The sequence below is a fragment of the Mycetomoellerius zeteki genome, unplaced genomic scaffold (genome assembly GCF_001594055.1).
Source record: "Mycetomoellerius zeteki isolate Tzet28-1 unplaced genomic scaffold, Tzet1.0 scaffold192, whole genome shotgun sequence".
NCBI lineage: Eukaryota > Metazoa > Arthropoda > Insecta > Hymenoptera > Formicidae > Mycetomoellerius > Mycetomoellerius zeteki.
The window spans coordinates 28,744-55,429 of NW_017256875.1; the positions used below are offsets into that span (position 1 = coordinate 28,744).

The window sequence follows — 26,686 nt, forward strand, 5'->3', positions numbered from 1 at the left end:
TGATGAATAAACTTGTATTTTGAATTTTCTGAATGAATTCCGGGAACTTTTTGATTAAGATATATCATATCGAATGAACGCCTCACATTCATATAACCGACGTTTAAAAAATTTATAATGTTATATATATATGTTTATATTTTTTATATATTGAATTATTACTTATATTGTTGTTTCTTTAACAATAAGCTTATTTATTGAATACATTTATCTTATTTAGCAACTTTTTGTTAAGATTATCGATTCTTCGCATATGTCGATTATGTAAGCTTCTAAATTTTAAATACGAAAATTTTATGATTTACATAATTTTTAAAATTTGTAATATAAACTTTACATAATATGCGTGCGAATTATAATCGAAAAATATCTAATACCAAAATTTAATTCTTCTGAATAGAAGCGCTCGCTACATTTATTTGTCATATAAACAACTATGTATAAGGAAATAAATATATGCTGTAAAAGACCATGATGTAAATTGCGTTGCAGGTTGAATTTATAGTCATCCAAGAGTTTAACACATATATTGGCGTAAAATTATCACCTAATTGAGAATTAAACCAGATATCTGAGAGTAAGCAATTTATTCAATTTCTAAAATAGTTCTCGCCTCAGTGGTAAGATTTGTTCAACTAGATCGCGAACTCAAGCTTGCCTCGTGATTGCCTGAGGGTTACTATTAATCCGCACTTGAAGTTAAACGTTGCTCTCGATCGCAGACAATAGGGCGACGTTGATTCCGCGGGGTAATACCGCGATAATGCAATTACATAAGGCGGAAGCTGGAGAAAGTCAAAGAGAGACAGAGAGAGAGAGAGAGAGGGGGGTAAAGGGAGAGGGAGAGAGAGAGAAACCAGAAAAGCAGTTACCGAACTAACATCCCCTATATTGATCTTACGGTTGTATAGTTCCCTTTGTCTCGTCTTTGGTTTACACGCGTTTTCTGTGCATGTGTAAACGCCGCAGGAACGTAGAAAAATCTCACGGTTCTCTGAAAATAAATATAATATATAAGCGTCAGTTACAAAAATTATATACCGAAATTCTTTACAAATTTCTAGATTTTATTTGTATACATTTATATAAAAATAATTCTGGAATCTATAATCAAGATTATGCAATTTTTTATAATTTTAATACGTAATATAAAGTTTTTCTATATATCTCATAATGAACAATAACTTCTTAAAAGCACCACTTATGGTTAGGATATCTACCTTAATGTGTAATTCGAATATTCTCTAGCGTTAATCTTTGGACTTTGTTTTTAATAAATGAAGATTTAAGTTTTCAAAAAAGAATTAAAGTTAGGATTAACGCTATAGACCCTCTCTAGTTTTGATTCCCTTATTAAGTTATTCTAAGTTTGAAATGCTATATAAGAAGTTATTGTTTAACATATGTACTATATAGAAAGCGCTTTATACGTATAAAAATTTGAAAAAATTGCGTGACCTTGCGATTATCTCTGAAAACGCACGTGTATCCGTTTATCTTTGAATGTGACATTTTTAATGCATATGGACTTGGAACACAGTTCAGATTACCTAGACATCGGATTATTATGCGATATTTGCAAAGACTTTTTCGCAATTCTGCGAATACCAATACCAAAGAAAGCTATCGTGAATATTTCAAGAATTTACAATAAGAATTATTTGCATTAATTTTTTTACAATAAAAGTAGAAAGTATTTATTTTCATAATATGAAGAACAGTATAAAATAAAGTGTCAGTGATAGTAAAATATATCCTACGTTATAAGAGATATTATTTTTCACATTGAAGATAATATTTTTCTCAAGCTTGTATAGACTGATTTGTTTGGTAACGGAATCTATAATATCACTGAAATGAAAGCTTTTAGAAAAATATATTTTCTTACCGCCGCGGTTTCTTACGGTTATAGTTAGAGGAGTGCAAACGTAATATAATATAAGTTTTCTATTCTACTTTCACGACGTAGCGAGGCGGTCCTCTGAGCATAGAACCCCCTTGTGTAAATATCTGAGAGATCCAATATTGTGTTCGGAGAGGATGATCTTATATTCGTGAATTTAATATAGAATATTTGAAATTCTAGTTATATATCGTAATAAAGACTTGGTTAGAATTCTGCGCTTATCTCGCATCAATCTTTTATCGAGTAACAAATAAAAAATCATGTTTGTGAAAAGAGATGCAGGAGTAACAAAAATTTAATATCCTGACATTTTGAATATATTTGATGTAATGAGGAACAGGCTGCTGCGAGTATCGCAAATATCGCACCGTTGTTTTTATCTGATTTTCAAATCTCTGATAAAAGTCTAAAGCTGATGTAAATTCATCAATTAATTTAATTCCAAATTAATTTTATTTTCGCATAACGAATTATGCTGTATATTTATTAAGCTGTCTAATATAACGTTTTGACATTTATCAAGAGATATATAATAAGAGAATGATATATAAATTGGATTTTCGAGTTTTAATATATTATATTTTCTGTAATGTATTTTCGTAAACATCTTGATGAAAACAACGAATCATAGAACGGAAAATAGATTTCACTTCATTTGAAATTTAAAATCCGGTATGGCATAATTATTTTGCATCTAATTTCCGTTGAAAAAAAATTAATTGGAAAAAGGTCATCAAAGAACGTAATCAACACAGCAATCCAAGAGCAGTCGATAAGTGCGTTCAGTTCTCTCGTAATTTTCGTCGTACGATAGATATCGCCAGCGGCTTCAAATGTAACAGCATCCTCGGTAGTACTGCTCTCGAAATGCGTCCTTCCGTCTTCGTGAGTCTTCGCGAGGAAATCTTATTAATAATCACGAGAGAGAAATAGAGCGTGTAAATCATGTCAGCTGAAAGTCGCGAGATACCGAGAAATTCCCAAAGCTAATTTGCGATTGTCGCGACTGTGAGGAGCGCACCCTTCTCGACGCGCCCCGAACATCCCCTTATACAGTCGACAGCGCAGGTACGGCGTGAAGATTGCAGCGTACGACGGCTCGAAAGTCGAAGACCGGGGATTGCCGCCAACAGAACGACGCCGGCGCGGACTGCCGCCGCTGACGCCGCTCCGTGGCGAGGGTTGGAGGCGACTCCGTGGAGGGTTGGAGGGTTGCTCCAGAGGCGAGAGAGAGCGGTGTCGGCAGGGCTGCCGCCGCCGTCGGTCAACGCGCACGTACCACGGGGTTCACACCCATTTCGCGCTGCGGACATCTCGCGCTGTCCTCCAGGTTCGGCCTCGACGTCGTCCGCGAGGCGGATCACCACCACTACCCCCACCGCTCATTCTCTCAAGTTAGTCGGACTCGCGATTCGGCTGGGGGTTCGAGACGTTATGCCGCTCCCGAGATGCATACACACACTGCGCGGCACCGATTAGGGTGGTGGTTTGCGCGCGTGACGGAGGAGGGTGAGAAATAGAGCACGGCACAGTTGCGTGTGTCTTAACCTGGAGACCCGTGACAGGAGAGAGAGAGAAAGAGAAAGAGAGAGGGGGGGAGAGGGAGAAAGAGAGAGAAAGAGAAAGAGAAAAGGAGAGAGAGAGAGAGAAAGAGAGAGTGTATAAGTGCGTAAGTGCAGCGTTTTGTGTGGGAGTCGTCCGAGAATAATCGTAAGATTTGAATCGTAGACTCTCCGTTCGGAGAATCCGAGATTTCCTCTCGACGGAGATCTCGACGTTGATCCTCAGTGAGAAGGGACGGGACACGAGGGTGTCGCCGACAGCTGAGAAGATATTAAAGCGCGGGCGAGGAGTGCCGAAAGTCGCGGGACACATCGGTGGCGCGGTGATGTCGAACGCGAGATCCTCGCGGGAGCTCATTGCACCAGGTTCGATCCTCGCCTTCGTGCATCGCCGCATTACCTGGAGCGACACGAGGGACGTCCTGTCGCTTCCGCGAGCGTGATTTAAGCGTGATTAAGTGTCCCATTGGAAGAATTATACGTGGAAGAATTATATGCCGGAAGAAACATAAGAACAGACCAATTTCGAGATTTCGCGATCGCAGATCGATCTGATTTAAGTAAACGCGCGCACAGCAATTTAAGCGCGTACATCAATAATACACGCGCTGCGAGAGGGAGAGAGAAAAACAGTAGGATAGTAATTGCGTAAGGGAGTGAGAAATACGCGCGATGGTCTCGATCGTCGCCGAGGAATCCCACGTCAAGTCCAGGACATCGTGCATCCCCGCGCTACTTGCCAGATGCTCCGTAACGATCGTCGTCGATGTGCGACCGCACGAAGGGTGGTAGCGCGGACAGCAAGATCGGAGGAGCAAAAGCAGCAGCAGCAACAACAGCGACGGCAATAGCAGCTGGTCGGAGCTAATACGCGTTTCCGCCGCGCGGGGGTTGATACAGTGGATGCGGAACGACGGGACGATGGCCGGTGGTGCGTGCACGGAAGCGGCACATGAAACGTTAGTCGAAACGGTGATCAATAATAAGACACTCCGGCTCGTCGAGGGATTGTGAACCGGCGATCGCTCTTTCTCACGTTGTGGCTCGCGAGGTACGTCGCCGTAAGGATGTAGGGGGGCCTGCAATAACGGGCCCCGTAGAGGCGCCGCTTCGTTTTCTCTCCGCTTCCCTCACGACGATCGCTAGAACGATCTAACGACGGGGAAGCTAAAGCGCACGATAATAAAAAAAAGGCGAAAAAAGAGTATAATACGTAATAATAAAATCGTGATACCAGCGGAGTGTTAAACTTAAAGATAATTATGTGTTCCTTAGTCCATCTTTTAGGTGGCTCCAAGTTATCGAGCGTATATCGTAGTTCTCGTCGTAGTAGCAATTTTCTTATACCACCCTCGAGTGGAGCATAGATGCCTTAGTGTCCGTTTAGCGAAGAGAGAAAGAGAGAGAGAGAGAGAGAGAGAGAGAGAGAAAAGGAAGGAATATTGGACATCCGATGAACGATCGACGATCTCGCGATTGTAAATACAGCGAGCATGGAAGACGTGATTAAATACACGTATATGATAAAGAAAAGCCACTACGAAACGGAAAATTAAAGGAAGAACGAACCGGAGAAAAAAGAAAGAGAGAAAAAGAAAGAGGGAGAAAGAAGTGCGTTCCGTGTCGTATGAAAAATATATAATCGTTATTAACCGGCCGCGAAGTAGGTCACAAGGTCGATACTAAAATGAAGTGAAGATGCAAGAGGAAACCGGGAAAATGGCATGTGCTAACGACGTTAATAACGGCGGACCGATTTTTCGGGGCGGACCCGGCGTAGTGTGAAGTAATTAGTGCACGTTGCGCGGGCGTCATTCGCGCGGAGTGTCGCGCGAGGTAATCTAATAGCTACCCCTATGTACGGCGGATAATTACTAGCGAAAATGGTCGATGCATACCTAGGAGGATACGTTATTTTACTGACGAGTGACAACGGGAGGGTCAAGCTTTACGGTACGTAGCGGTTACGTTAGCAACAATGTACAACGCCAGATTATTCGATAAGCACCAATATTTCGTAAAACACGTTTCGCGCGACGGTAAAACATCCCCAACCCAAGAAGAACAGGACAGTCAAAACAATAGATGTTTTTCATTTAGTAATATAAGTTGACAGAAGTGTTGTTCTATCTTCACTACTCACTAAATGCAAAGAAAGATAGAACGCTTGTGTCAACTTATGTCACTAAATGGAAAGCACCCAATGCCATATTGGTCTAATCATGACAAAAAATAATAAACATTCAATCAATAATCGATCAATAATATAATATCAAATTGATTTATTTTAATCTTATTTTGACTTTTTTGTTCTCCTTGAGCAAGAATACAAGTTATCATGACATTGACTGCGTTTAGCAGAAAAAGACAGCTTTGCAACTGTTGTAAAATTCTTGAATATGATTGGTTTATATATTTAGATTCAGTGAAGAGCTAAGGGCAAGACTAATTATATTAAAGAATTTTACAACAGTTGCAAAGCTGCTTTTTCTGTTAACGCAGCCATTAAAATAACGTCAAAATAACTCCAAAATGAATACTAAAGGTCACTTTTCAGTTATAATTCATTTTGAGTCACTTTGACGTTATTGTAATTTGTTTTTCTACTTGGGCCATTAATGCTCGACATCGAATACTCGGAGTGTAAACTATGAGTGATCTATTCAGAAAATAGAATATATTGTATAAATTAAATTTTCGAAAACACGTGTTTTTGTTTTGTAAGTCACGCATGCCTAACATTTATATCTTTATATAGATACATATATAGCCCAGTCTTCAGAAGTCTGCTTGACACAGAAACCCTGCCGTGTCTTCTTTTTATTACGAAATAGTATTTTCAAGTTCTATTGTTAGATTTTCTTTTTTTATGGCATTTACATTGGCTTGTTGAATATCTGTCGAATGAATCGACATCGAGCGTCTCTTTAGGTATATATGACTATCCTCGATCGCTCGGGGATATGCGTAGGAATCTAAATGAGAAGTGATAATTTTCTCGTTAGTGATCATCATGCGCACAGCTTACACGTCATGCACACGTCGCACGCTTTCGGAAGCGGGAAATGTGCGACGGACGGATTTCCGATTTACGCGACATGTTACAGTAATGCACGACGATTCATATAGAGGACGTGTTTCGCGGCGTGTTATTTATAGGCTGACCTTTATGTTTACTTATCGTAACGCGCGCTTTATTGCCCTGAAGGAGGCACTTGTTCATTTTATGTTTCACTCCTTTTTTCCTTGATTTCTGTTGGATATTTTTCTTAGAAGTTTTAAATCTTTTTTTTAACAATATAAATGATATATTTAACGTCGGTGATATTTGAATATAACTTGTACGGTCGTTTTATTATTTTTTACATATTTTACGGATTTAAATCAGCCACGGTATGTTAATTCTTCGTTACTATCGATGTTCGAATACAAGGGATAGATAAATCGGTCAATCAATGTTCTTTTTTTCCGTTTATCGAAAAAAAGATTTTTCGCACCATTTTGTATTTTGTACGTCATAGGAAAGAATGCAGTCGGTTGCTTTTACGATTCGTTTGCGCGCAGTATCCTTTAAATGGCCGTGCTCATTAGCAGGTACGTTCCGTTTACGAAGCAGATTATATGTAGCATTCACAGGCGTTTAAACAGGGATTTTTGCAAGCTTCGATGTCTCGTTTCAATACGGATTATTATATATGAATGCGATGTCGCGTTCGAAGGCACGTTACAGTATCCATATAACACGAAATGCGATTAATATTCACAATGTATATCAGAGTCATTTATTAAAATTCATTAAAATTTTTTTCTCTCTAACGTTAAGCATTATTGCAATTAAATTTTATAAATTATAGTAAGATTATATTCGCTTATGCAGGATCGCCGGCAGATAATGGCACTCTGGAAGTGAGCGATGAAATTTTAGAAGTGAACGGTCGCACCTTGGAAAATGCAACTCATACCGAAGTCATTCAATACATACATGAGGTAATTACATTAGTATATCTCTGATTATATTTTAATACGTTTAGAGTTGCACGTTATATTTTATGATTTGCCATAACATTTCTTCATAAACTTCCATTATTCTTTTGAAATAAGACAATATAATTAATAAAAAGATTTTAGGTTAGACTCCCGGCCGAGGCATTATTTTTCGCAATAAGTTTATTACATAATATAATAATAAAATAAATGTTAATATGGCTCAATTAGAATAAATCAATAAATAAAAGAAGGGCAACGAGCCAATTATAATGTAAGATATTTAATAAACGTATATATACAAACGTTTCGACACCGATCGGGTCATTTTCAATGTAAAATAACAAACACTCTTACATACATTATCGGAAAATTCGGTCAAATCATAACGTCGCTTGACATCGTTGAGTTTAAATGTTACATCCAATTGTATCATGGCTTATTTTTTATTAAATATAATTTTTTTATTAAATATAACTTTGTTAATTGTGTGTTCCTATCGTCGTCTACTTTATATCATTGAGACAATATAAGAATTGCGAAAAGTGAGATGTGATCTCTTTTCATAGTTTTACATATGGACCGCATTTTATGAATACAACCGAATTTTTCACTGGACATTATAATTTGACCGAATTTTCCGATAACGTATGTAAGAGTGTTTGTTATTTTACATTGAAAATGACTCGATCGGTGTCGAAACGTTTGTATATATACGTTTATTAAATATCTTACATTATAATTGGCTCGTTGCCCTTCTTTTATTTATTAAGTTTATTACAGTTTTTAAGTTGGAAAATTGGGGGGATTATTAATATTTCAGATTTGATTGCGTTGAAAGTCCGACAACCATATCGGCACGCAATTATAATTTCTGAAATTAATTCATTTAAATGAATTTAAAATAGTTCAACATCTTAACGTTCAGACCGTTAGTGGCGCTTCTTAGTTTAAAGTATTGTAGTTAACATAAGCGGTCTTTCAATCTTATTATTTAATAAAAAGATGTTATTATAAAAGAGAAATAGAAAATGTGTAATACATCGCATATACGCGCCGTATACATATTTTATTTTTATATTTCCTTAATTATACATAATACAAATAATTGTGTTTTCTTTGATTCAAGTGCATCGACTCTCGAACAATATGTCTGCGTCTTCGGAGAAGCGGAAACAGGAACGTGGGTGAGTCGATTTTCTTATTTTTTATATCTACATTTTTAAAAGTATTATACATACATATATTTCTGGCCATTTAAAGTTAAAAAAGAAAACAGAAATAAGTGAAGCGTCGAAGAAATTATAAAGATATAAACAATTTTTATTAAATTTTGAACTACAAATACAAATGTATAACAAGTGTAAAAATATGGAGGTTAAACGAAAGAAAATGGGAGAAAGTAAAAGACAGGGGGAACTAAAACAAACGCAGCTATACTTACTTTTCATGTAAATTCACCTTATTCCTCGTTATTTCAAATGTCGGCGACGTTGATACTCTTTGAACAGATGTTTTTAAAACAAATGAGACATTTCATTACTAACCGGATGGCATTGCCGCTCTATTACAACCGTGCTTGGGCAAACGCTCGTACGAATTTGAATACAGTTCAAATAGACTAGTCACAGTCGATTTCGTGTCCCGTATCGTGTTCCCGTTGAATAAACGCGCAACGTTTTAAACATTCCGTAGGACATCACGCGCGACGACAGACTTTGACGGGGAACAAAAATAAGAATTCGATCGGAGAGTCTGGTACGAAGTCGCAATTGATATGACACGTTCCTGCCGGACACAATTTTTCAACGAACCGTGCTCGAAATGATAGTCCAGAGAATATTCGAAAAATTCCGGAAAAATCTTTTCAAGCTCGAATGCCGCATTCCTTTCTGTCAAAAGTAGCGGAGTCACATGTCAGGGAAGTTCCACGTGAGAGAACTATTACATACACAGATTTGCACGCTAGTGCGCTTTGAAACTGTTATAATTATTTCGTTTCTTTTTTTTTTTTCGTTGTCGACTCGTGTGTAGCAAAGACGGTAACGTGTCATGCACAATGATAATACAGTGATTCATTCATATGAATAGCGCCGCTATATTACGCACGCTGATAACAGGCTTATTTCAATCGATTTCAATATATTGCATCCGTGAAGTGAAACACGAATTGCAAACCCTTTAATTCGTTTAATCACTTGAATCGTGCCTCTGTATCATTATTTTTGCTGAGTATTTATCAGAACCCGTAATATATTTCTGCATTCTGATTATTCCAATAATTATCCTATTAATCTGTTTCATTTTATTCTACGAGCATTACGTTCGCTCAAATCCCGACGTGACGCATAACGTAGCCGTTTGATTCTCAAGTGGGGTTCCCGAATTTATTGAACCGAATTTGGGCGCATTTCTTAGGCAATTACGTGATTAAGCACATTTAATTTAATGTTAATTTCTATCAATGTAATTTTCAATAGATTAATTTTAATCTCGGTTTAACTTACTTTTTATTATAGTTTTATCTTTTCCAAAAATTAAAAAAAAGATAAAAGAGAAAGTAAGTTAAACCTGGAGAAATTAAAATTAAGATTGTATGTGCCACATTTTAAAGCATTATCAAAATTATAAAAATTTCATTGATTCTCCTATTATTATATCTGAATATTCATGTAAAATTTAAACATATTTTCTTTATTGGTTTAAAAGTTATTTAATTTTTTTGTTTGCTTTGATTCTTCTATAAAACGATGTTTTATAGAAGATTTTGTAGTATACTGAGAAAAAATTGAGAACTGATTGAAAATAGACGAATCAGAATTTTCTGGTTTTAAATCTATTAGAATTCTAATTGAAATGATCAAATGTCCAGTTATGAGGACCAGAATTCTGATTGATATGATCAGAATCTTACTGGTTCGATTATTTTCAATCAGTTCTTAGTGTATTTATTTGCAAATTTGATGAGAAAGTAGTGTTACAAATTAAATTAAATTTTTTATATATGTTAATGAAACTAATAAAAATTCACGCAACAGTTCATTTGGATCCACTTACTCGTTTAAAAGTTATTTACCTAAAACTGCAGTGAAATATGGTAATTGCTCTGCATAAGCAATTAAAAATAATTTGTTGTTTTATTTTTTACAGTTGGTTTCAGGGTGTATTTACACTGAGTAAAAAAAGTCAAAATATTCCGAAACAAATGTAACTCGTGACATTTTTCAAATGTTTATTAATTATAAAAATATTTGATTGTGACGACAGAATATACGTTCTTATGAAATACACCTAATTTTTCTTATTAATCGTAAAAAATTAAAATAGTAGTAAAACTTTATTTCTCCATATTTAAATAAAAATTTATTTTAATGAAATAAATATTATATCATCCTACAAATAAATTTTTTAAGTATCTTTTCCTCTGCAGTGTACAATAAAATTTTTTGACCGATTAATTTTTTGATTGATATTTTTAGCTGATATTGTACAGCCAAAACACTCAATTTACATTGGTAAAAATAAACATTATAAGGTACAATTTCATGCTAACACTTGATGCTCATTGTTAATGTCAAAATAAGTCATGTCGTTAAAATTAACAAGTGTCAAGCGTCAATTTTGATCACGTAATCTGTTTGACGCTAAAAATGAGCTTTCAAACGTTCAATACGAGAAGATACCTAAAGAGTAATGAGAGAAAGACGCGATCCGAGGAATCGGCGAGTAGCTCGTTCGGCGGCGCGGCAAAATTCGAACGGCGTTCAAAGGGATCATCGGACGATTCCGCGAGGACTCGTACGAATCCGACGTTCGCCAGGTAAACGCTCCAGGTGGCCGCGTACGGTATCGCGATAAAGAAGTGGGAGAGAGGCAGGAGTGCAAAACTCCGGAGGTAGGCAGGTATAGGCAGGCGGACAGGCTAGCGGCTGCACATGGCGGACCAGGAGATATAACCTTCGAATGGTATCCGCTGTCACGCTCCGCGCCGCGCGGCAGTACGGAGGAGCCGTTCGTACGCGGCAAGCGGTTCCGCGCGTTCCGTTCCGTGTTGGTACCGCGATTGTAAGTCCTTTCCGACGGCGAGCGCGACGACGACGTTGACAACACGACAGCCGTACGGACTCCTCCTTGAAGAACGCGCGATTTCTCGTCGACTAGCCCGGCGTGACCTGGCGATTACGGATTACGGCGATCGCACGAGTGCCATATCGGGTGCAGCCGCGGACGGCGGGAACGTTTCTGCGTTCGCGTTCCGCGCGCGTTCGCCAGGTCGTCGATACACCGCCGCGATCGCACCGGAGCGATCGTGCGACGGATGCACCACGATTCCGCGATTGATCGTGAATCACGAGCGACTAGACCTGACCAGACTGCCGCGCGGGTCGAAGGTGAACGGTTCCGTGATAGTTGCGCGCGTGACGAAGGAGTGAATTCGTGATAGATTGGTGCTCTGTGGTGATCCATCCGATAGGGTAGTGTTGTACGAGCGACTTCAACGCGTTCCCGCTTCCAGGCCAGCGAGAAGATCCGTCTTGCTCCTTACCTATCTCTTTCTCTCTCATCTTCGTCATCATCTCGGCGACTCGCTGATCTGTCGAAGGTAACCGTTCCTCTTCTCTTCATTGCGCTCTTTTCACTCCTTTCTCGGCACTTTAAACGATCCCGCGAGCCAATCTCACGGTGTAAACTTCTGCAGCACAGTTTCGGGGCCGCCACGCCGCGCGCCGTTTTCTGATACCAGAACGATCGGTACCAGAACGTGCCAACGCTTCTCTCTCCGTGTCCGCTGCTGTCCTCTTTCCTTTCTCTCTTCCTCTTTCCGCCATTCGTCTCTCTTTCACCGTCTCTTGTGACATGTCGACTTCGCAATATCACGCGCGCCACTTATTTCCGATACACACGTTGTCGCGTCGCGGTTTTCCGCTCGCGTCCGCACTGTTTACGACCTGGTATCGTGGCTCGTGGCTTGACGTTTATTAAGTCTCTCTTACCGCTCTGTCACGCCGGTTGCCGATAATTTTTAACGGGTGTTCGCGTTTGATTAATCGCGAGTAATCTTTCTATTTCAATTCGTCGATTCATAAACTTCCCTGCATTGTATCATTTCGCGAATATTAACCTTTAGAGGGCGGAGATCTATTTAAAAAATTTTACAGTTTTTTCCTGAGTAAAATTTGTTGATTTATTATTTCATTTAGTCGTTCATTGTTTCACAGTATTTCTTACCTCAATTTCTTGCCTTAAATCAACATCGTTTTAGCGGCTATAATGGCTTTTACATTCTGTAAAGATTAATAAATTTTCAATTTGATCGTAGAAGTATTTTACTTAATCGCATAGAAACTTCTTTTTTATTTATTATCATTATCCAATATTCCTTTTTCACGCTCCGTCATCGTCGTTCTCGTCGGAACTCCTACGAGAGCTTGTGGTGTAATTATTTAATTCAATCACATCGTTTGTTTTTCTTTTTCTTTTCTGCTATAAAAAATCTATACGTTAATACGTACTGCATGAATATTTCAATCTTATCAATTTACATATGAAGTTCAGATGTGTGTTCCGTTAATATCCTCTTTCGCGTTTCTATTTCTACTCATCGGGTTTTATTCGCGCTTTACGAAATAGATTGTCTCTTATTGAGTTTTACGAAACGTTAGGAATATTCATTGGAATCGCAGGTGTAATATATTCTCTAGGATAATAGGCTATTGCGTTTTATGCACGCTTTTATATTAAGTCTTCAACCGCATTCTTTGCATTGAGATATGGATATTTAGCCTTGTAATAAGTTTTTTATGTAACATCAGAAAAGCATTTCTTGCGAAATTATTTCCAGAGCTTCATAAGATTCTCTCTAATCATGTAACATATAATTTACCAGTTAAATAAGTATCTACAAGATATAAATATTAGGTGCATTGGGCGGATGCTCGAAAATGTAAACTAAATAAATCATAAAAATATATTGATTATGTTATTTATGTTTTGCGCAATAAATACATAGATTTTTCTAAGATTTTATTTACACACACACACACACACACACATTAAGATCTGTATTCACACCTCACTTTTATCGACGCGCGCATTTATTTCCAAGAGATTCTATAATATATATATATATATATATAACTGTACGCTAAATGCGTGCATTTATTGATAAAAGTGAGGAATATGGATCTAAAAGAAAATTGAGACTAAAGAAAAAAAAAGTTTTTCATAAAAAAAAAATAATATTTATTTATTATTAATGTTATTACAATTTATATTATTATTACACATAATAATTATTACAAACAATACGATAACTTGTACATGTCACACGAAGACATAAGCACCTTCTCACCCGAAGTTGCACGTATCGGGACATAATAATATCAAATATGCATTATTATAATCCGATATCCTGAAACTTGAGGTGGGAAGACATTTATGTCCCCATGGGTACATCATATTAAATCTTAGTTTGTAATATGTATAGTTTGAAATATGGGAGAGTGACCGACGTCTGTCTATAATAATTCATTGTTATAGAAGCGCGAAGTTTGCTTCACGTTCTTGCATCATCGGTCAACGTCATATTGTTCCGCTGCTCCTGAATTTTGTTCATCCTTTCAAATCTGTTGTTTGTTACGTCACGTATGCATCTTTTTTTTATTTACTTATGACACGCGAACTTATCCATTAAAATTGATCTATGAGAAATATATCTTTCGAAATATCCCGATTTGTATACGCATAAAAGTTATAAAATATTCAATCCCTTCTCTTTTTCTCCTGCAAGTATATGCACATGCACATTTAAATCCGTTTTACAATAGATTGATCGTACTTGCTTGAAATTCTCAAATTTTTGCAGATTTAAAAACAGATATATGTTCATGTGGAAAAGAGAGAGAACGAAGATACTGAAAAATGCAAGCGACGCTGACAGACCTAATATATACATAGATAGTTGTCTAAAAATTAGAGGTTACCAAAAAATTTATCAATAAAATTTATTCATAAATTTCTCGGTAACTTTAATCTTTCGATAACGATATATTATAAAAACGAGCCTTATTCACATCTCACTTACGATAAATAAGTACATTTATTTTTCAAATTCTATAGTATATGTGTAATATAAATCATACACGCGAATTTGTCGATAAAAGTAATTTGGCACGTACTTAGATTCGGGTGAGTTAGACAAATGAAAAATGGGAGTCTCTTTCTAGTGAGCCGGCCCCGCGTGATTTTCACGTCGGGCAACATCCGCGCGGCCGTACATCCGCCTTCCGTGTGCGTACATGCGTACAGCGAATAATGCGGAATGTGTTTTGTTTTTTATTCTCTTCCCGACGCGGGCTAACAATCGCGCTGCCCACGATGCGTGTCAAACGCGTATTGTCGTGGCATGGGCGTATTCGCGCGCGCTCCTGAATGTACAGTGCGCCGCGCCGTCACGGAAACGAGGAAGCGCCGCTCACCGAAACGATGTATGGACGTGACGGAGGAGAGTAGGAAACGGGAGATGCGTGAAGCCGGTACATAAGACGAGAGAGGCACGAGTTTTACGAGTGCGAGGCACGGGATGCAGTCGAGCGAGTGCGGCAGAAACCGGAGCGGAGTATACGGGGTGTCCGGTGAACGGCGAGCGAAGTAACGATTCCACGTTCCTTGAATTCGGAAATGCTTCTCCATAGTTCCGCAGGAGTTTCGATCGAGACCTCACTTGGAAAGGGTTTGAAATTGATCGCGAAAGAGTTCCGATATGTTAAGCTTCAGGAAAATGGGATAAAAAACAGATGACGTTTGGCTCAAGATGTTTTCACTTTGTGGCTCGATTATCGGAACGTTCGACGTTGGGAACGCTGAGCGACGGAAATTTCGAAATGAAATTTTCGTCGAAGAAAATTGGAATCCAGACGTGGTATCGTTTTTTTTTACACTCCTCGTCGGGTACCCTGTATACGCGTGCCAGCGCGCTCGCGTGCGAGAACGCGATAGGTATGCGGCAGAAATCGAGAACGAGCGACCCGGGAACAGAATCGGCCGCCAACATATAAATTAGGCACGATCGTTTAAATCGTCTCGCGCGCACTTTCCTTCGTGATGTGCGCTAAATTGTTTTCGTCCCAACCTGTTGAATTCTGATGAGATCAGCAGCGCATTGCAGGCTAAAAAAAAAGACAGCCAAATGCTGCAAAACTCTTTTTTGCACGATCAAAATAGATTGCCGTTGATCGGTATCACATTCGTAGCCCGAAATCCGCGTTGCATTGGTTCTCTGTCAAGTGCACCCAGCAAACATAGATATAACTGTACCATATAACATAGACGTAAATATACATGCTTTACATTTGTGTTGTTTAGCAGTTACCCTGGTAGAAATTTCATGCACTTTTTTGAACAGTTATTGGACAGTTTATTAGACTTCTGTCTGGTAACTGAAAAATAAAACTATTTAGGATTTCAATCAAAATGTAACGCTATGCCTGCAGTTCTACCCACAAAGGATGCGCAAAATCTGAATCCATTTACTGAATGAATGGACTGCGCGGTATTTTAATTAATAATAATTGTTTAATACTAACAATAACTGGGCGGGTGTCTACGCAAATTACATATACTTTTACCAGGAAAACTGCTTCAGTCACTGAATAAAATTATAACATTTTTATTCATTTCCTACACTGCAGTATTGTTACAACTAATGGAATACAGTAATACTATATAATAACTGGATGGGTCTAAATAAACTATTGTTATAATACATATATTTCTGCCAGAGTTATATTCGGGATGTTTGCTGGACAGATTCTTTCTTTTGAATAATTTATGCAGTCGTTGACAAGTATAAATCATATCATCGAAAAAGAATCTGGAAATTAGGAAGAAAAAGCTAAATTGTATTAATATCATTGAATTTTGTAAAAATGAACGTATTATGATACAGTAAAAAAATTCGTTATGGACATTCGTGAAAATGCTGACTGTGTGCGATCTTTTGTTATTTCCGTCATTGCTGTAACACTCCATAAGTGGGTCTTACACCGACATTCCGCAGCTTCTGGTACCCCCGCGCAACGCAATGATGTAACGCGTTGAATAAGTGTCATGTAATCGCTAATAGACGTTGCACCTAACCCCGCTTATTTTCCTTCGTTTGACATAATCATCGATGATTACGTACTGCAGATATTAAATGAAAATTAATATAATTTTATTGAATGATAACACAGTAATTTTGAAAAGAGGATGTATTTTATATATACGTGCATCTTTTTAAAGCAAACTTTCACTTTTTATTTCAAGTGATCTGTCTGTCATTACTGTAACCACAATGATTATCAGATTGAATCACATATCATGACAAAATTGGATACTTAGACTACGCAGTGGTGCGTACCAACGCGATTAGGTCGCATACTCGATATATTGATCCACCAACTGACACGCATAGTTTCTTGAGAATTTGGCAACCTAACTGTCGCGCACGTTGAAATCATCGTCTTGGATTCGATACATCTCGGAAAACAGTTATCGCGCTCGTAAAAGTAAGCGGACCGTTAGCGATTGTTTCTCTATTACCTTCAATAATCTTGAGTGATGCCTTTCGTTCCGACAATTTACCAGCCGTTTCGCGTAATCCACCGCGGAGAAACTAAACAAATGCCATTTCGTTTAATCGTCTTTTATTTAAATTTTAAATTTTGTTATGTGCATTACCATACATTTTTACAAAAGATTAAACATAAAAATGGCGAAACTATATTAAAACGTGACTGCAGAAATGATTATCAAGAAAGCAACGAGGAAAAAAGGAGATGACTAATTACTTCTTATATACATATATGCAAATTTGCAATGTGCACAGTTTTCCTCGAAATGTTAGCAAAGTACTCATCGCTTGGTTTATTTGTTTTTACAGTATCTGTTAAAAGTGATTGCAGTAATTAGAGAAGTGATATACATATATATAGTGACCTCATATTTTAAATGCAGACGTAATTAAAATTTTGTTTGCCAATTTTTTTAGGATGCATAAAAGTGCATGTACTTATAACATTTTTAATTAAAATTATGTTATTAAAGAGGATTTAAAATTTCTAATCACATTGCAATCAAAATAATATTTTTCGATTGTTATGTGTACGTAGAAAATTAATTGTGCTATATGTTTGTAAAATAATCTAATAAAATTTTAATTTTTACTGTAAGATTCTTATGGATAGTGCGTTTAATTTGTATTAACAATTATTTAAGTCTTCTTTAAAAAGTACTTCGAATTATCTGTCTTCAAAAATTTATCTTATCTATTAGAAATCGACAGTAGTGTGGTAATGGATTCGGGCGATTGTATACAGGGTAAAAATATTGTTTCATAGATCAAATGTCCAAACCTCGGTAGGCCTCTCCATTGCTTGACTTTGTACGTATATATGTACACTATATACATGACTGTGGCACAGCCTATACAGTTAGGAAACTGGTTTTCGCCTCCTCTTGCGTCAAGCCGTACTACTCATATGATCGAAGTCATTTCGCACATTGGTACAGTTCTCATTGTATTATCTTTACATATAAATAGTGTCTCGTATCTACGAATGACGTATAGAGTTCTTAAATATCGTTTTATAATTTATGAAAGAGATGTCAGAATCGTTTTCCCATCATATTTTAGAGACGATTATTTTTAGTCATTAAGGCGCAATTTCTAATAATTACTCGCGTGTGAGAAAAGTCTAACTTTACCTATACTGTCTTTATTTAGCTTGATAACGTCAAAGAGCGAAATATACAAAATCAAGATACGAAATGTTAAAGTGGGGAAAGACGAAAATGAGATTTCCTTTTTTTTTTATATGAATCACATTTTAGCTCAAAACACGTTAATTTCATGATTTGTTCAACAGGATAGAAAATGCGATTAACGGTTTTGAGAGCATGGTATTTTAACACGAGATTGACCGGCTTTAATTATTCTCAAGTTAACCGCTGTCCAACTATTGAACTCGCGGTACCTTTCGGAAAGCGGTCCAGCTTAGTACTCGGGTAAAGCCTACTTAACGTAACGTGGTTGATTGCCGTGCTGTATACATATACGTATATATATATATTTACACGACATATGCACGAGTATCTAGTTACCGTTCCGACGAAGTAGATTTCTCCGGGCCGTTTGAGGAGACTACTCCAGACAATGTTGATATCGTGGCAACGCATTGCTTGACCCAAATTTATCGCGTCACTGAATTTGCGAACGTAATGCCTCTTCATTTACCTTAGCCCTATCTCCCATTGCCTTTGACCTGCATTCGCGCCTCCATTGTGCTTCGCATTTAACGCTAAATGCGATTTGATTCTGAATTCCGTTTGCCATATTCATACGAATGTCTTATTCATTGTAAACACGGAATGAGAATAAGGTGGCAATATATGCCACGCTAAGCGGGGAATTACCGCTAACGAAGTATTTGCACATTCATCCAATACGTATCCCATTACACTTAACTTGTATTAATAAATTAATAGTGATATCGTAATTACTATTTATAATTAAGTAATACGATATTAAAATATAAATAATTGTATATAGAGGTATTAAATTAATTACGGATGATTTGTGATTATGTGATTTATGTTTTATGTATTATTACAGAAACTATCTCAAGTTGCTCTTTTTTAAATTACCAAATTATTTAAAAAATTTAGTAATTAGATTATTGTTTGCAGTATTAATGAACATTACTAAAAAATTAGGATTAATATATGTACATACATACATCAAAATTAAATAATATTTATTTATAATTATCGTTCAAATAATGTCAGTTTATTGTTGCCAACATTTTGACTTGGCATAGTAATATTTCTTTTTTTCTCCCAAGATAAATTCATCAAAGTTTAACTTTTGGGTATCACGCTTATATTCATGTAACAGTCAAGCTTGTCACAAAATGTCAGAACCGTTTTACAATAAAACGGGAAAAACGGGGTGTGCTTCCAGACGAAAACACACTTTCTCCGAATTGCCGTGCCATATCCGAATACGTTTTGGAGCCAAGCCAGGACATTTTGAAAAAGAACCAGAACAGTAACTGTTGCGAGTTTTCTTCGCCAACGCGTTCCTTCTGTCGTTCGGTGAAGCACAAAAGGCTTTAAGGCAATGAATATATGCAGGTAGTGACACGAAAAGCTTCACCGAGACTTGGCCTAGAGCGTTTCCTGTGATATGCAATTGCGGCGCACACTATGTCAGAAGTACACATTCGCGGGAAGACAATGAATGAAGTACGAGATGCATGGCACATATATATGCAATATATTGACGCATAACATATATGGACCGTAAGCAAATATCAAAAGTTGTCGAAACAATTGGAAAATGGGCGAGTGAATTTTATGAGTGGAATTCAATTTTGTTAATTGACTCAATCGAAAAAGAAAATATTAATTATCTTTCGCAGAGACGATAATTATTTTAATGATATTTGAGGAATCAATTTATCCGTTTTATCAACAATTTTATTTTTCAAATATTTAAAATGCGAAAAAGCATGAAATGGAGAAAACATGAAATTGAATTTCTTGTCCATGAAAATTTCTCGATAGTCGGAATAGAATATCTTGAAGTCTCTTCAGAATGAAAACCACCAGACGTACATTTAATCAGCTTCGTCGTTCGCACCAAAGCGGATTGCGAGAAAACCAGGTCGGGGATCACAACTGGTAACAAAAAGAATGATACGATCCCAAGAAGGTCTACGTATTTGAAGAATTTAAGAATGCCCCAACATTCTATCGATCTTCGCGTTTGTTCTTTCAATCTTCGCGAGAATTTCGGCGATTTTTGTTAGGGTATTGCAAATTCTTTAAATATTCTGTCTTTATATTCCCTGCCGTTCTAAGTACGTTGAACTGGCGCTCTCTGTCAATTTTTATAGTCTGTGCCAGCGTGTAGTTCCAAATATAAACTCGTTGAATGCGTCCATGCTATCCATTCTCAGTCGCCGGCTGTGGCGGAGAGTTTATTTTCTAGTTTCGTGACACGTGCACTCGAATACCGTCCTCTTTCATGGAAGCTTTCGGTAGTCTCGGCGCGAGCTTTTCATTCAGTGTTCGAATGGTGCCGATATCAGTTTCCGAATATTGTTAACAAGTTGGCCAATCGATTGCAGCCAGTGTAAACGATGAATTGATTTGTTAGATTGCTAATTATGACTTTTCGAAATGCCGATGCATTAAATGTAGATGCAATATTGTTATCGTTTCTTTACTGCTCTTGTTAATAAAAAAAGTAGAATAATATTACTCTCTCATGTAGTAAAGAATGCATAAAAATACATAGAAGTAATATTGCGAAACAAATTTAATGGTCTAGATAGAGTTACAAAAACGAAATTTCGTATTCAAAATAGCGAGCAAATTATGACTTTTGAAATATTAAATTAGACACGTGAGACACATCATTTGCATTAAAAGATAAACACCTCTCTCGAGTTGTTTTACATCCATATATATGTATTCCTTTCGTAGGATGTGTATATTTATGATAAGATTACACGCTCTTATAAATAGAATGTAATTAAAAATAGATTTAAATCAATGCAGTCCAATGTCAATTAAAAAGATAAGCGTAGTTCGCTAAAAAGTGTCGGAATTTTCAAGTTGAGTGGAACACACAAAAATTTACGTTCAGTAAAAATTCTTTGTTCGATACAAAGTATGAGCATGTCGAAATTTTTTCGCAAACTAATTTTTTGCGGTTGCTCGTCGCGTTCGGGTTACGATAGCCGATCGATCGTTGTCGACGAATCGATTGTCGACGATCCTCCACCGAAATTCACGGAGCCCTCGAATTACGAGCTGGAGCCCGATGACGTGGCGAAGCATTTTGATCTGTCCACTATAAAATTCATCGACGACGAGGAAGCCGACGAAGATGCGGCCTGCACTAAGAACGGTAGCCGGCGATCGATTAGATTTTTCTTTTTTTATAGAAAAGTGGGTTGATACGCGGTAGGTCCGTAGTTATTCCCCGCTAAGGGATGATATAAATAAACCGATGGGCAAAAAGTTACGAGGACAATGTGGACTTTATGCGCGCGTGCACAGTTTTTCGTCGCGCGATGCGACGAATTCAGTCGTTCTCGCTATATTCTGAAAGAAATGACAGAACCTCAGATTACCGAGGACGGGAATAAAAATGTCCGCAACGTGGTTTCCTCCCGCGAAAGTAAAAGGAAAAATAAAAGGAAAGCACTGTCCGTGCGAGAGAGATATTAAATTAATGGAAACACGGTGGCTTCTCGCGCGGAGTAAATGAGAAACGAAGGGAATTTGTCAGGCTTACGAGAACGAGAGATGGGGATGCGCTTCACTTATTTCCATTCATCTCCACATTACACGGCCGCCGCTATATTTGACTATAGCCGCGGCCCGGTAATGGCTTCTTTGACGCGTGTTAAATGCGCGATAAATTTGCCTAATTAATTCTTCGTGAATTCCCGACAGAAGAGCTGGACGGGCCGAACGGGAGTGGGCGGATACGAGACGCCTGGGTTATCGCCGTCGAAAGGTAAGATAACTTGGTAAAGTGTAAGACGGGTGCACATCTTGAGCTCAACGTTATAGCGTATACATTGTATACGTGACATAATGTACACACGTATGCGAGACGAGATCTAGTGCCCCGCTTCTAGTAAATACATTCCTGTTGGGGCGGAATCGTGTATCGATTAAACGTCACATAAAAGGCGGCAGTGTCCAGCGGGCGAACGTGTTTTTGATCGAACGAGAGAATGCGTCATCTAAATGTCACGAGAATCGCTCGAAAGCAGCGTGCGTTCCAATCGAGCCGATAATGACAGCTCGTGATGAGATGTCGTAAAATCAGGGAATTCGCTCTCCCCGATATCTTCTCTCTCTTTTTTTTTATTCTTTAATATCGATCCAGTTGATGTTATCCTTTGTAGACGCGGTGATATTGCTATTAGCAGCGATATTAATAATACGATGGAATTAATTTTCTCAATTCATGTTACTTATTCTACCTGTTACTTATTCTATTATCTTTTTTCTCGAATGTAAAATCTGTTCTTACATTTAATCTGTTCGAAGACGCGATTTATCTCGATCATGGAAAGACTGAACCGTTCGATTGTACGACTCATCTGAGAAAATTGCGTCCATTAAATTGCTTCGGATTGCCTGATTAACTTCTGTGAAAGTACATTTAATGAGAACGGATAATCACTTGTCGCCGTCGCGAATAAGATTTCACAAAAGATTTCAGTAGCAATTTGCAAACACAGTCATATCGCGCGCGTTTGTCGAGAAAGGTAGAGAAGCGTCGAACGAAAACACGAAACTTTCGTGCGCGATAAGGATTGACTTCCGTGACTCACTTCGGTATCTCGGAAGTCTCGTTCGACTTCCCAAGGATAAGCGGCGATAGGCTTTTCAAGCGGACGTTTCTTCTGTTCGTAGGAACGCGAGGGAGAGGCTGCAGAAATTGACGGCACTCCAGAAGATCCAGCCGCGCGACATCCATAGCATTTTACATCAGCGGGTATGTATAAGAACGAGACACGTAATTAGCTAAATTGCCTGTTAATATCATGTTCGAACGAATCCATGGCCCCGCCGAGATACGATCTCGCGCACCTCTCACCGTGCCGAATAAAAAGAATCATCTTTTTACACAGATTGCGCCGAAGCCGATTTTTAGATTCATTTTTAGATCGTCGCGTCCAATTTTTCTCGTAGTAGGAAATTTTTTTAATCAATTGTTAAGTATGCCTGGCTGCTTTCCGTAGAAAAAAAAAATGTAAACGAAATGTTACCGTAGTGAATTCCGCCTGGTGTTTTTATATCGCGTTCGATTTTCTCTTATTTTTAGAGATCCCCACGTTAATTATTTAACGAAATAATATTTAAACTCGTTTAAAAATTTTTCTGGCTTAAAATATTTATGCGCGCGATGCCTTGTACAGCTGCCTTAAAATCAATTTCCGCCCGTGACCTTAATCTGCTGTTGACAAGAATGCCGCAATCCAAATGCAATCTGACAATCACGCGCGAGTAACAATCGGAGGTGCACGTTAAAAGACATCGCATGTTTTTCTCGCGTACGTCTTCCGACGATTCTTATCGCTACTCGTACATGGCGACGTATCCGCGTGCAAATTCCGCGTAGCGAGGACGGCGCGGCGCAACGCGTGCAAATGAATCGATCGGCCGCGAGCGAGCGGAGTCGTCACGGAGGCTGCTTATGAAATGTGGAATATGCCAAGTAAATGAGCGCGGAGTGAGAGGCGGACGGTGATTATGCGCGGCCTTGTTTACGGGAGTGTACGGGAGCAAAGCGTGTGCGTTTCTCGTTGCATCGCGTTGCACGAGTCGCTCGCTTGCGCCTTCGCGACCATCCGAAGCCCTTGGCACTTCGATTACGCAATAATGAGTTTCGCCGACACCCTCGTGATTTTAGCCAGAGGCGTTACGTCGCCATTGTCGTGGGGAAATTACGCGGAAAGAGTAATATGCGCTGAGAAGAAATAGAGAAGGAATTCCTCGCCCTCGAGCGTATTACCGTAAGCGCGCGCGACAATGCGCTCGTCGCGGGAGTAAAGTTGTCCGAGCTGTATTGATACCCGACGCTTTCGCTGAGTTGGTAACCGAGCGACAAATATTGGTGCCATCCGACACTTCACTCGAAAGTATCGTACTTTTGTGCAGTGACGGGAACCGATATAATCCCAACGCTACAGACGCGTGAAAATTCTTTCAAGTTTGTCTGACAGATTTTTTCCTATTTTAACATTTTTGTATTTATATTATCGAGAATAAAACAAAGATCACATCCATAAATTGTTAAATAAATAGTTAAAGAGATGAAAGTAATTCTCTATTACTTCTGCACGACAGATTTTTTTTAGTTCTAAAATAGAGACTTATACCGTTTATTGAAGCTGACTCGAATCTCTCCGAGAACGATTAATAATGTCATAATTCTGCCTCACATTCATGGTTATAATTCACATCCAAATACATTTCCGGTCGAATATGAGTTGGTGAAAATTGACTTTATTCACTCTTGCATTTAAACCTACTTCGATCGAGAACTATTACATTAGTGAAAGTTCAATTTCAACTAACGTTTATGGAAATGGCTCATATTATAGAAATAACTTTTGTAATGTTGTATCATAATGTTATATTTTTACAATTATAATTATAAGAATTTCTTTTTTTATCTTTCTCAGAAAATACTCATCGAATTAACAATCATTTGGAAACTAGTTCGTCTGAGAAAAGTTTCGCGCATTGTTTGTTATTAACCGCGTTCTGACCGAGATATTTTAAGGTCGCATGCGGGATCGTTTCGCGTGATCGCGATACGGCATGCGGGTTAAAATCTCGCGTAAGCAGGCACGCATCAGGTTCTCGCATATCGCGTGAAACACATCTCGGAACGGAAACCGTACGAGAATGTCGTAACACAACCGTTAACGAGTTTTCTTGATATTACGGTTCGTATCATTCTCAGCATGATTAGTCGTATCGCTATCAACAATGTGACGTTACTCCCTAGCTCTTTCTATATCAGTACGTAATTCGAATAAGTAGAAGGTGGGCTAAGGGACCTCCGGTTAATTGTCGACGATGGTGGTGTCATTTGGGAAATTGTCTGGTCATTTTGCCACGTCAGTTTTTTTCACAACATTGATGTTGGAATGTATTAAGATATATGAACAAGATGCTTAAGACATTTCAGATTGATGAGATTTTCTCTAAATTGCAATGTCGGACGTCTACACATAATCTCTATCTAGACAATATACGATATAACAGCACTTCAAAATTATAACTCAACTTTCTATTGCTATAAGTAGACGAAATTTTAGTGATATAAGAAATGATGTGTAATTTATAATATTTATAATATTTATAATTTATAATATTTGAATGAAAAAAAGTAAACTCTGGAAGATCATTTACATATTATTTTTCAAATTATTTTATTTTTAAAGATATTTTTTCTAACAAAACGAAACTAAACGGAACGAAAGTTCGCACTGCTATCATCATATATTTGAAGAAAAAATATTTTCAAAAGAGAGAAAGAATCGTTAGCATTTTTTTTCAGAACGATATCAAATCGTTAGCTACTCACTAAATATGGGTGAATATGAGGATGTCGGATTTTACTCAATAATGTATTGTATGATGTTGACGAAATTATTGTTATTACATTTTATATGAATTAGTTTATTAGAGAATTAAGTTCTTTAGAATTAATATAAAACGACACAAGCGAGTTGCGAATTTATACGTTACGCGTTGGAGACAGAGATAAACACAGGGATCGTATTTTGCCCAGAAATGCGGAAGCACGTGCGATAAAAATAAAGTGAAACTGTATAATCAGTCATTTTTTATAAAACTAAATTGAATTCTACATCGTACTACCACAGCATGATTGTGACAACTCTTTATACTATCAAATTTTCAATCATTGTAACCAAATAAAAAAATTGCACTTACGCTAGAATTTATTGTTTGTCATAGCTTTTTTGCAAAAAAATTTGCATTCAGCATTTGATATGATATTACTGGAATAAAGGCGTCATTGCATTGTTAGTTCATTTCTAGTTCAATTTTATAAAAGAGAATAAAATTCAGTGAGAATCACATAAATATATTACAGATCACTTTTCGTTACTGTTCCAGACAATAAATTCGGTAGCGTCCACGAGCGAAGACTCCACTTCAAAAGACGTATCGAATGGCCAAATTACGGTTACTTTGGCGGACAAGTAAGTCATTTTTCTTCTTTTTATATCGTTACTAAACTTTGTTATAGACAAGAGAGAGAGAGAGAAAGAGAGAGACTCTCTCTCTCTCTCTCTCTCTCTCTCTCTCTCTTTCTCTCGCTATTTCTTAATAATGAGAATAAAACTTGGTGGAACTTCTCATAAAAAAATTTTCACTCTTAAATTTACACTTAATGTCAGAATTCTCGGGGTCACAGGTGCCTCAGGATCGATTAAAAACAATTTGTGTCATGGATGCAGTAGAACGACGTCGCTCCACAGGCGCAATACTTGTAATTAATTCCGAAGACTTAATATCCCCTGGGATGTTCCTGTCAAAGCATAATAAACCAATGTCTGTGTAGTAAGCGAGAAAATATATGCGGCGCCTATAGGAGGCATCGTAACCGACCGGATGTGACAAA

The 26,686-nt window shown here is 37.7% G+C and overlaps 1 protein-coding gene across 2 annotated transcripts in view; it reads left to right on the forward strand.

The window, feature by feature from the left end:
* The first annotated feature begins 3,108 nt into the window (after positions 1–3,108).
* The window catches only part of LOC108722067 (MAGUK p55 subfamily member 5-A), a 72,289-nt gene continuing 48,711 nt past the window's right edge, over positions 3,109–26,686 (forward strand). The window contains exons 1-6 of one of the 2 annotated variants that reach the window (XM_018446976.1): positions 3,109–5,421; positions 7,346–7,455; positions 8,582–8,639; positions 21,961–22,024; positions 22,936–23,017; positions 26,179–26,264. In XM_018446976.1, the coding sequence (XP_018302478.1) occupies positions 5,352–5,421; positions 7,346–7,455; positions 8,582–8,639; positions 21,961–22,024; positions 22,936–23,017; positions 26,179–26,264 (470 nt within the window). In that variant the 5' untranslated portion in view covers positions 3,109–5,351. Of the gene's footprint in view, positions 5,422–7,345; positions 7,456–8,581; positions 8,640–21,014; positions 21,410–21,960; positions 22,025–22,935; positions 23,018–26,178; positions 26,265–26,686 lie in introns of those variants that run through there. The other variant, XM_018446977.1, reaches the window with a different exon arrangement.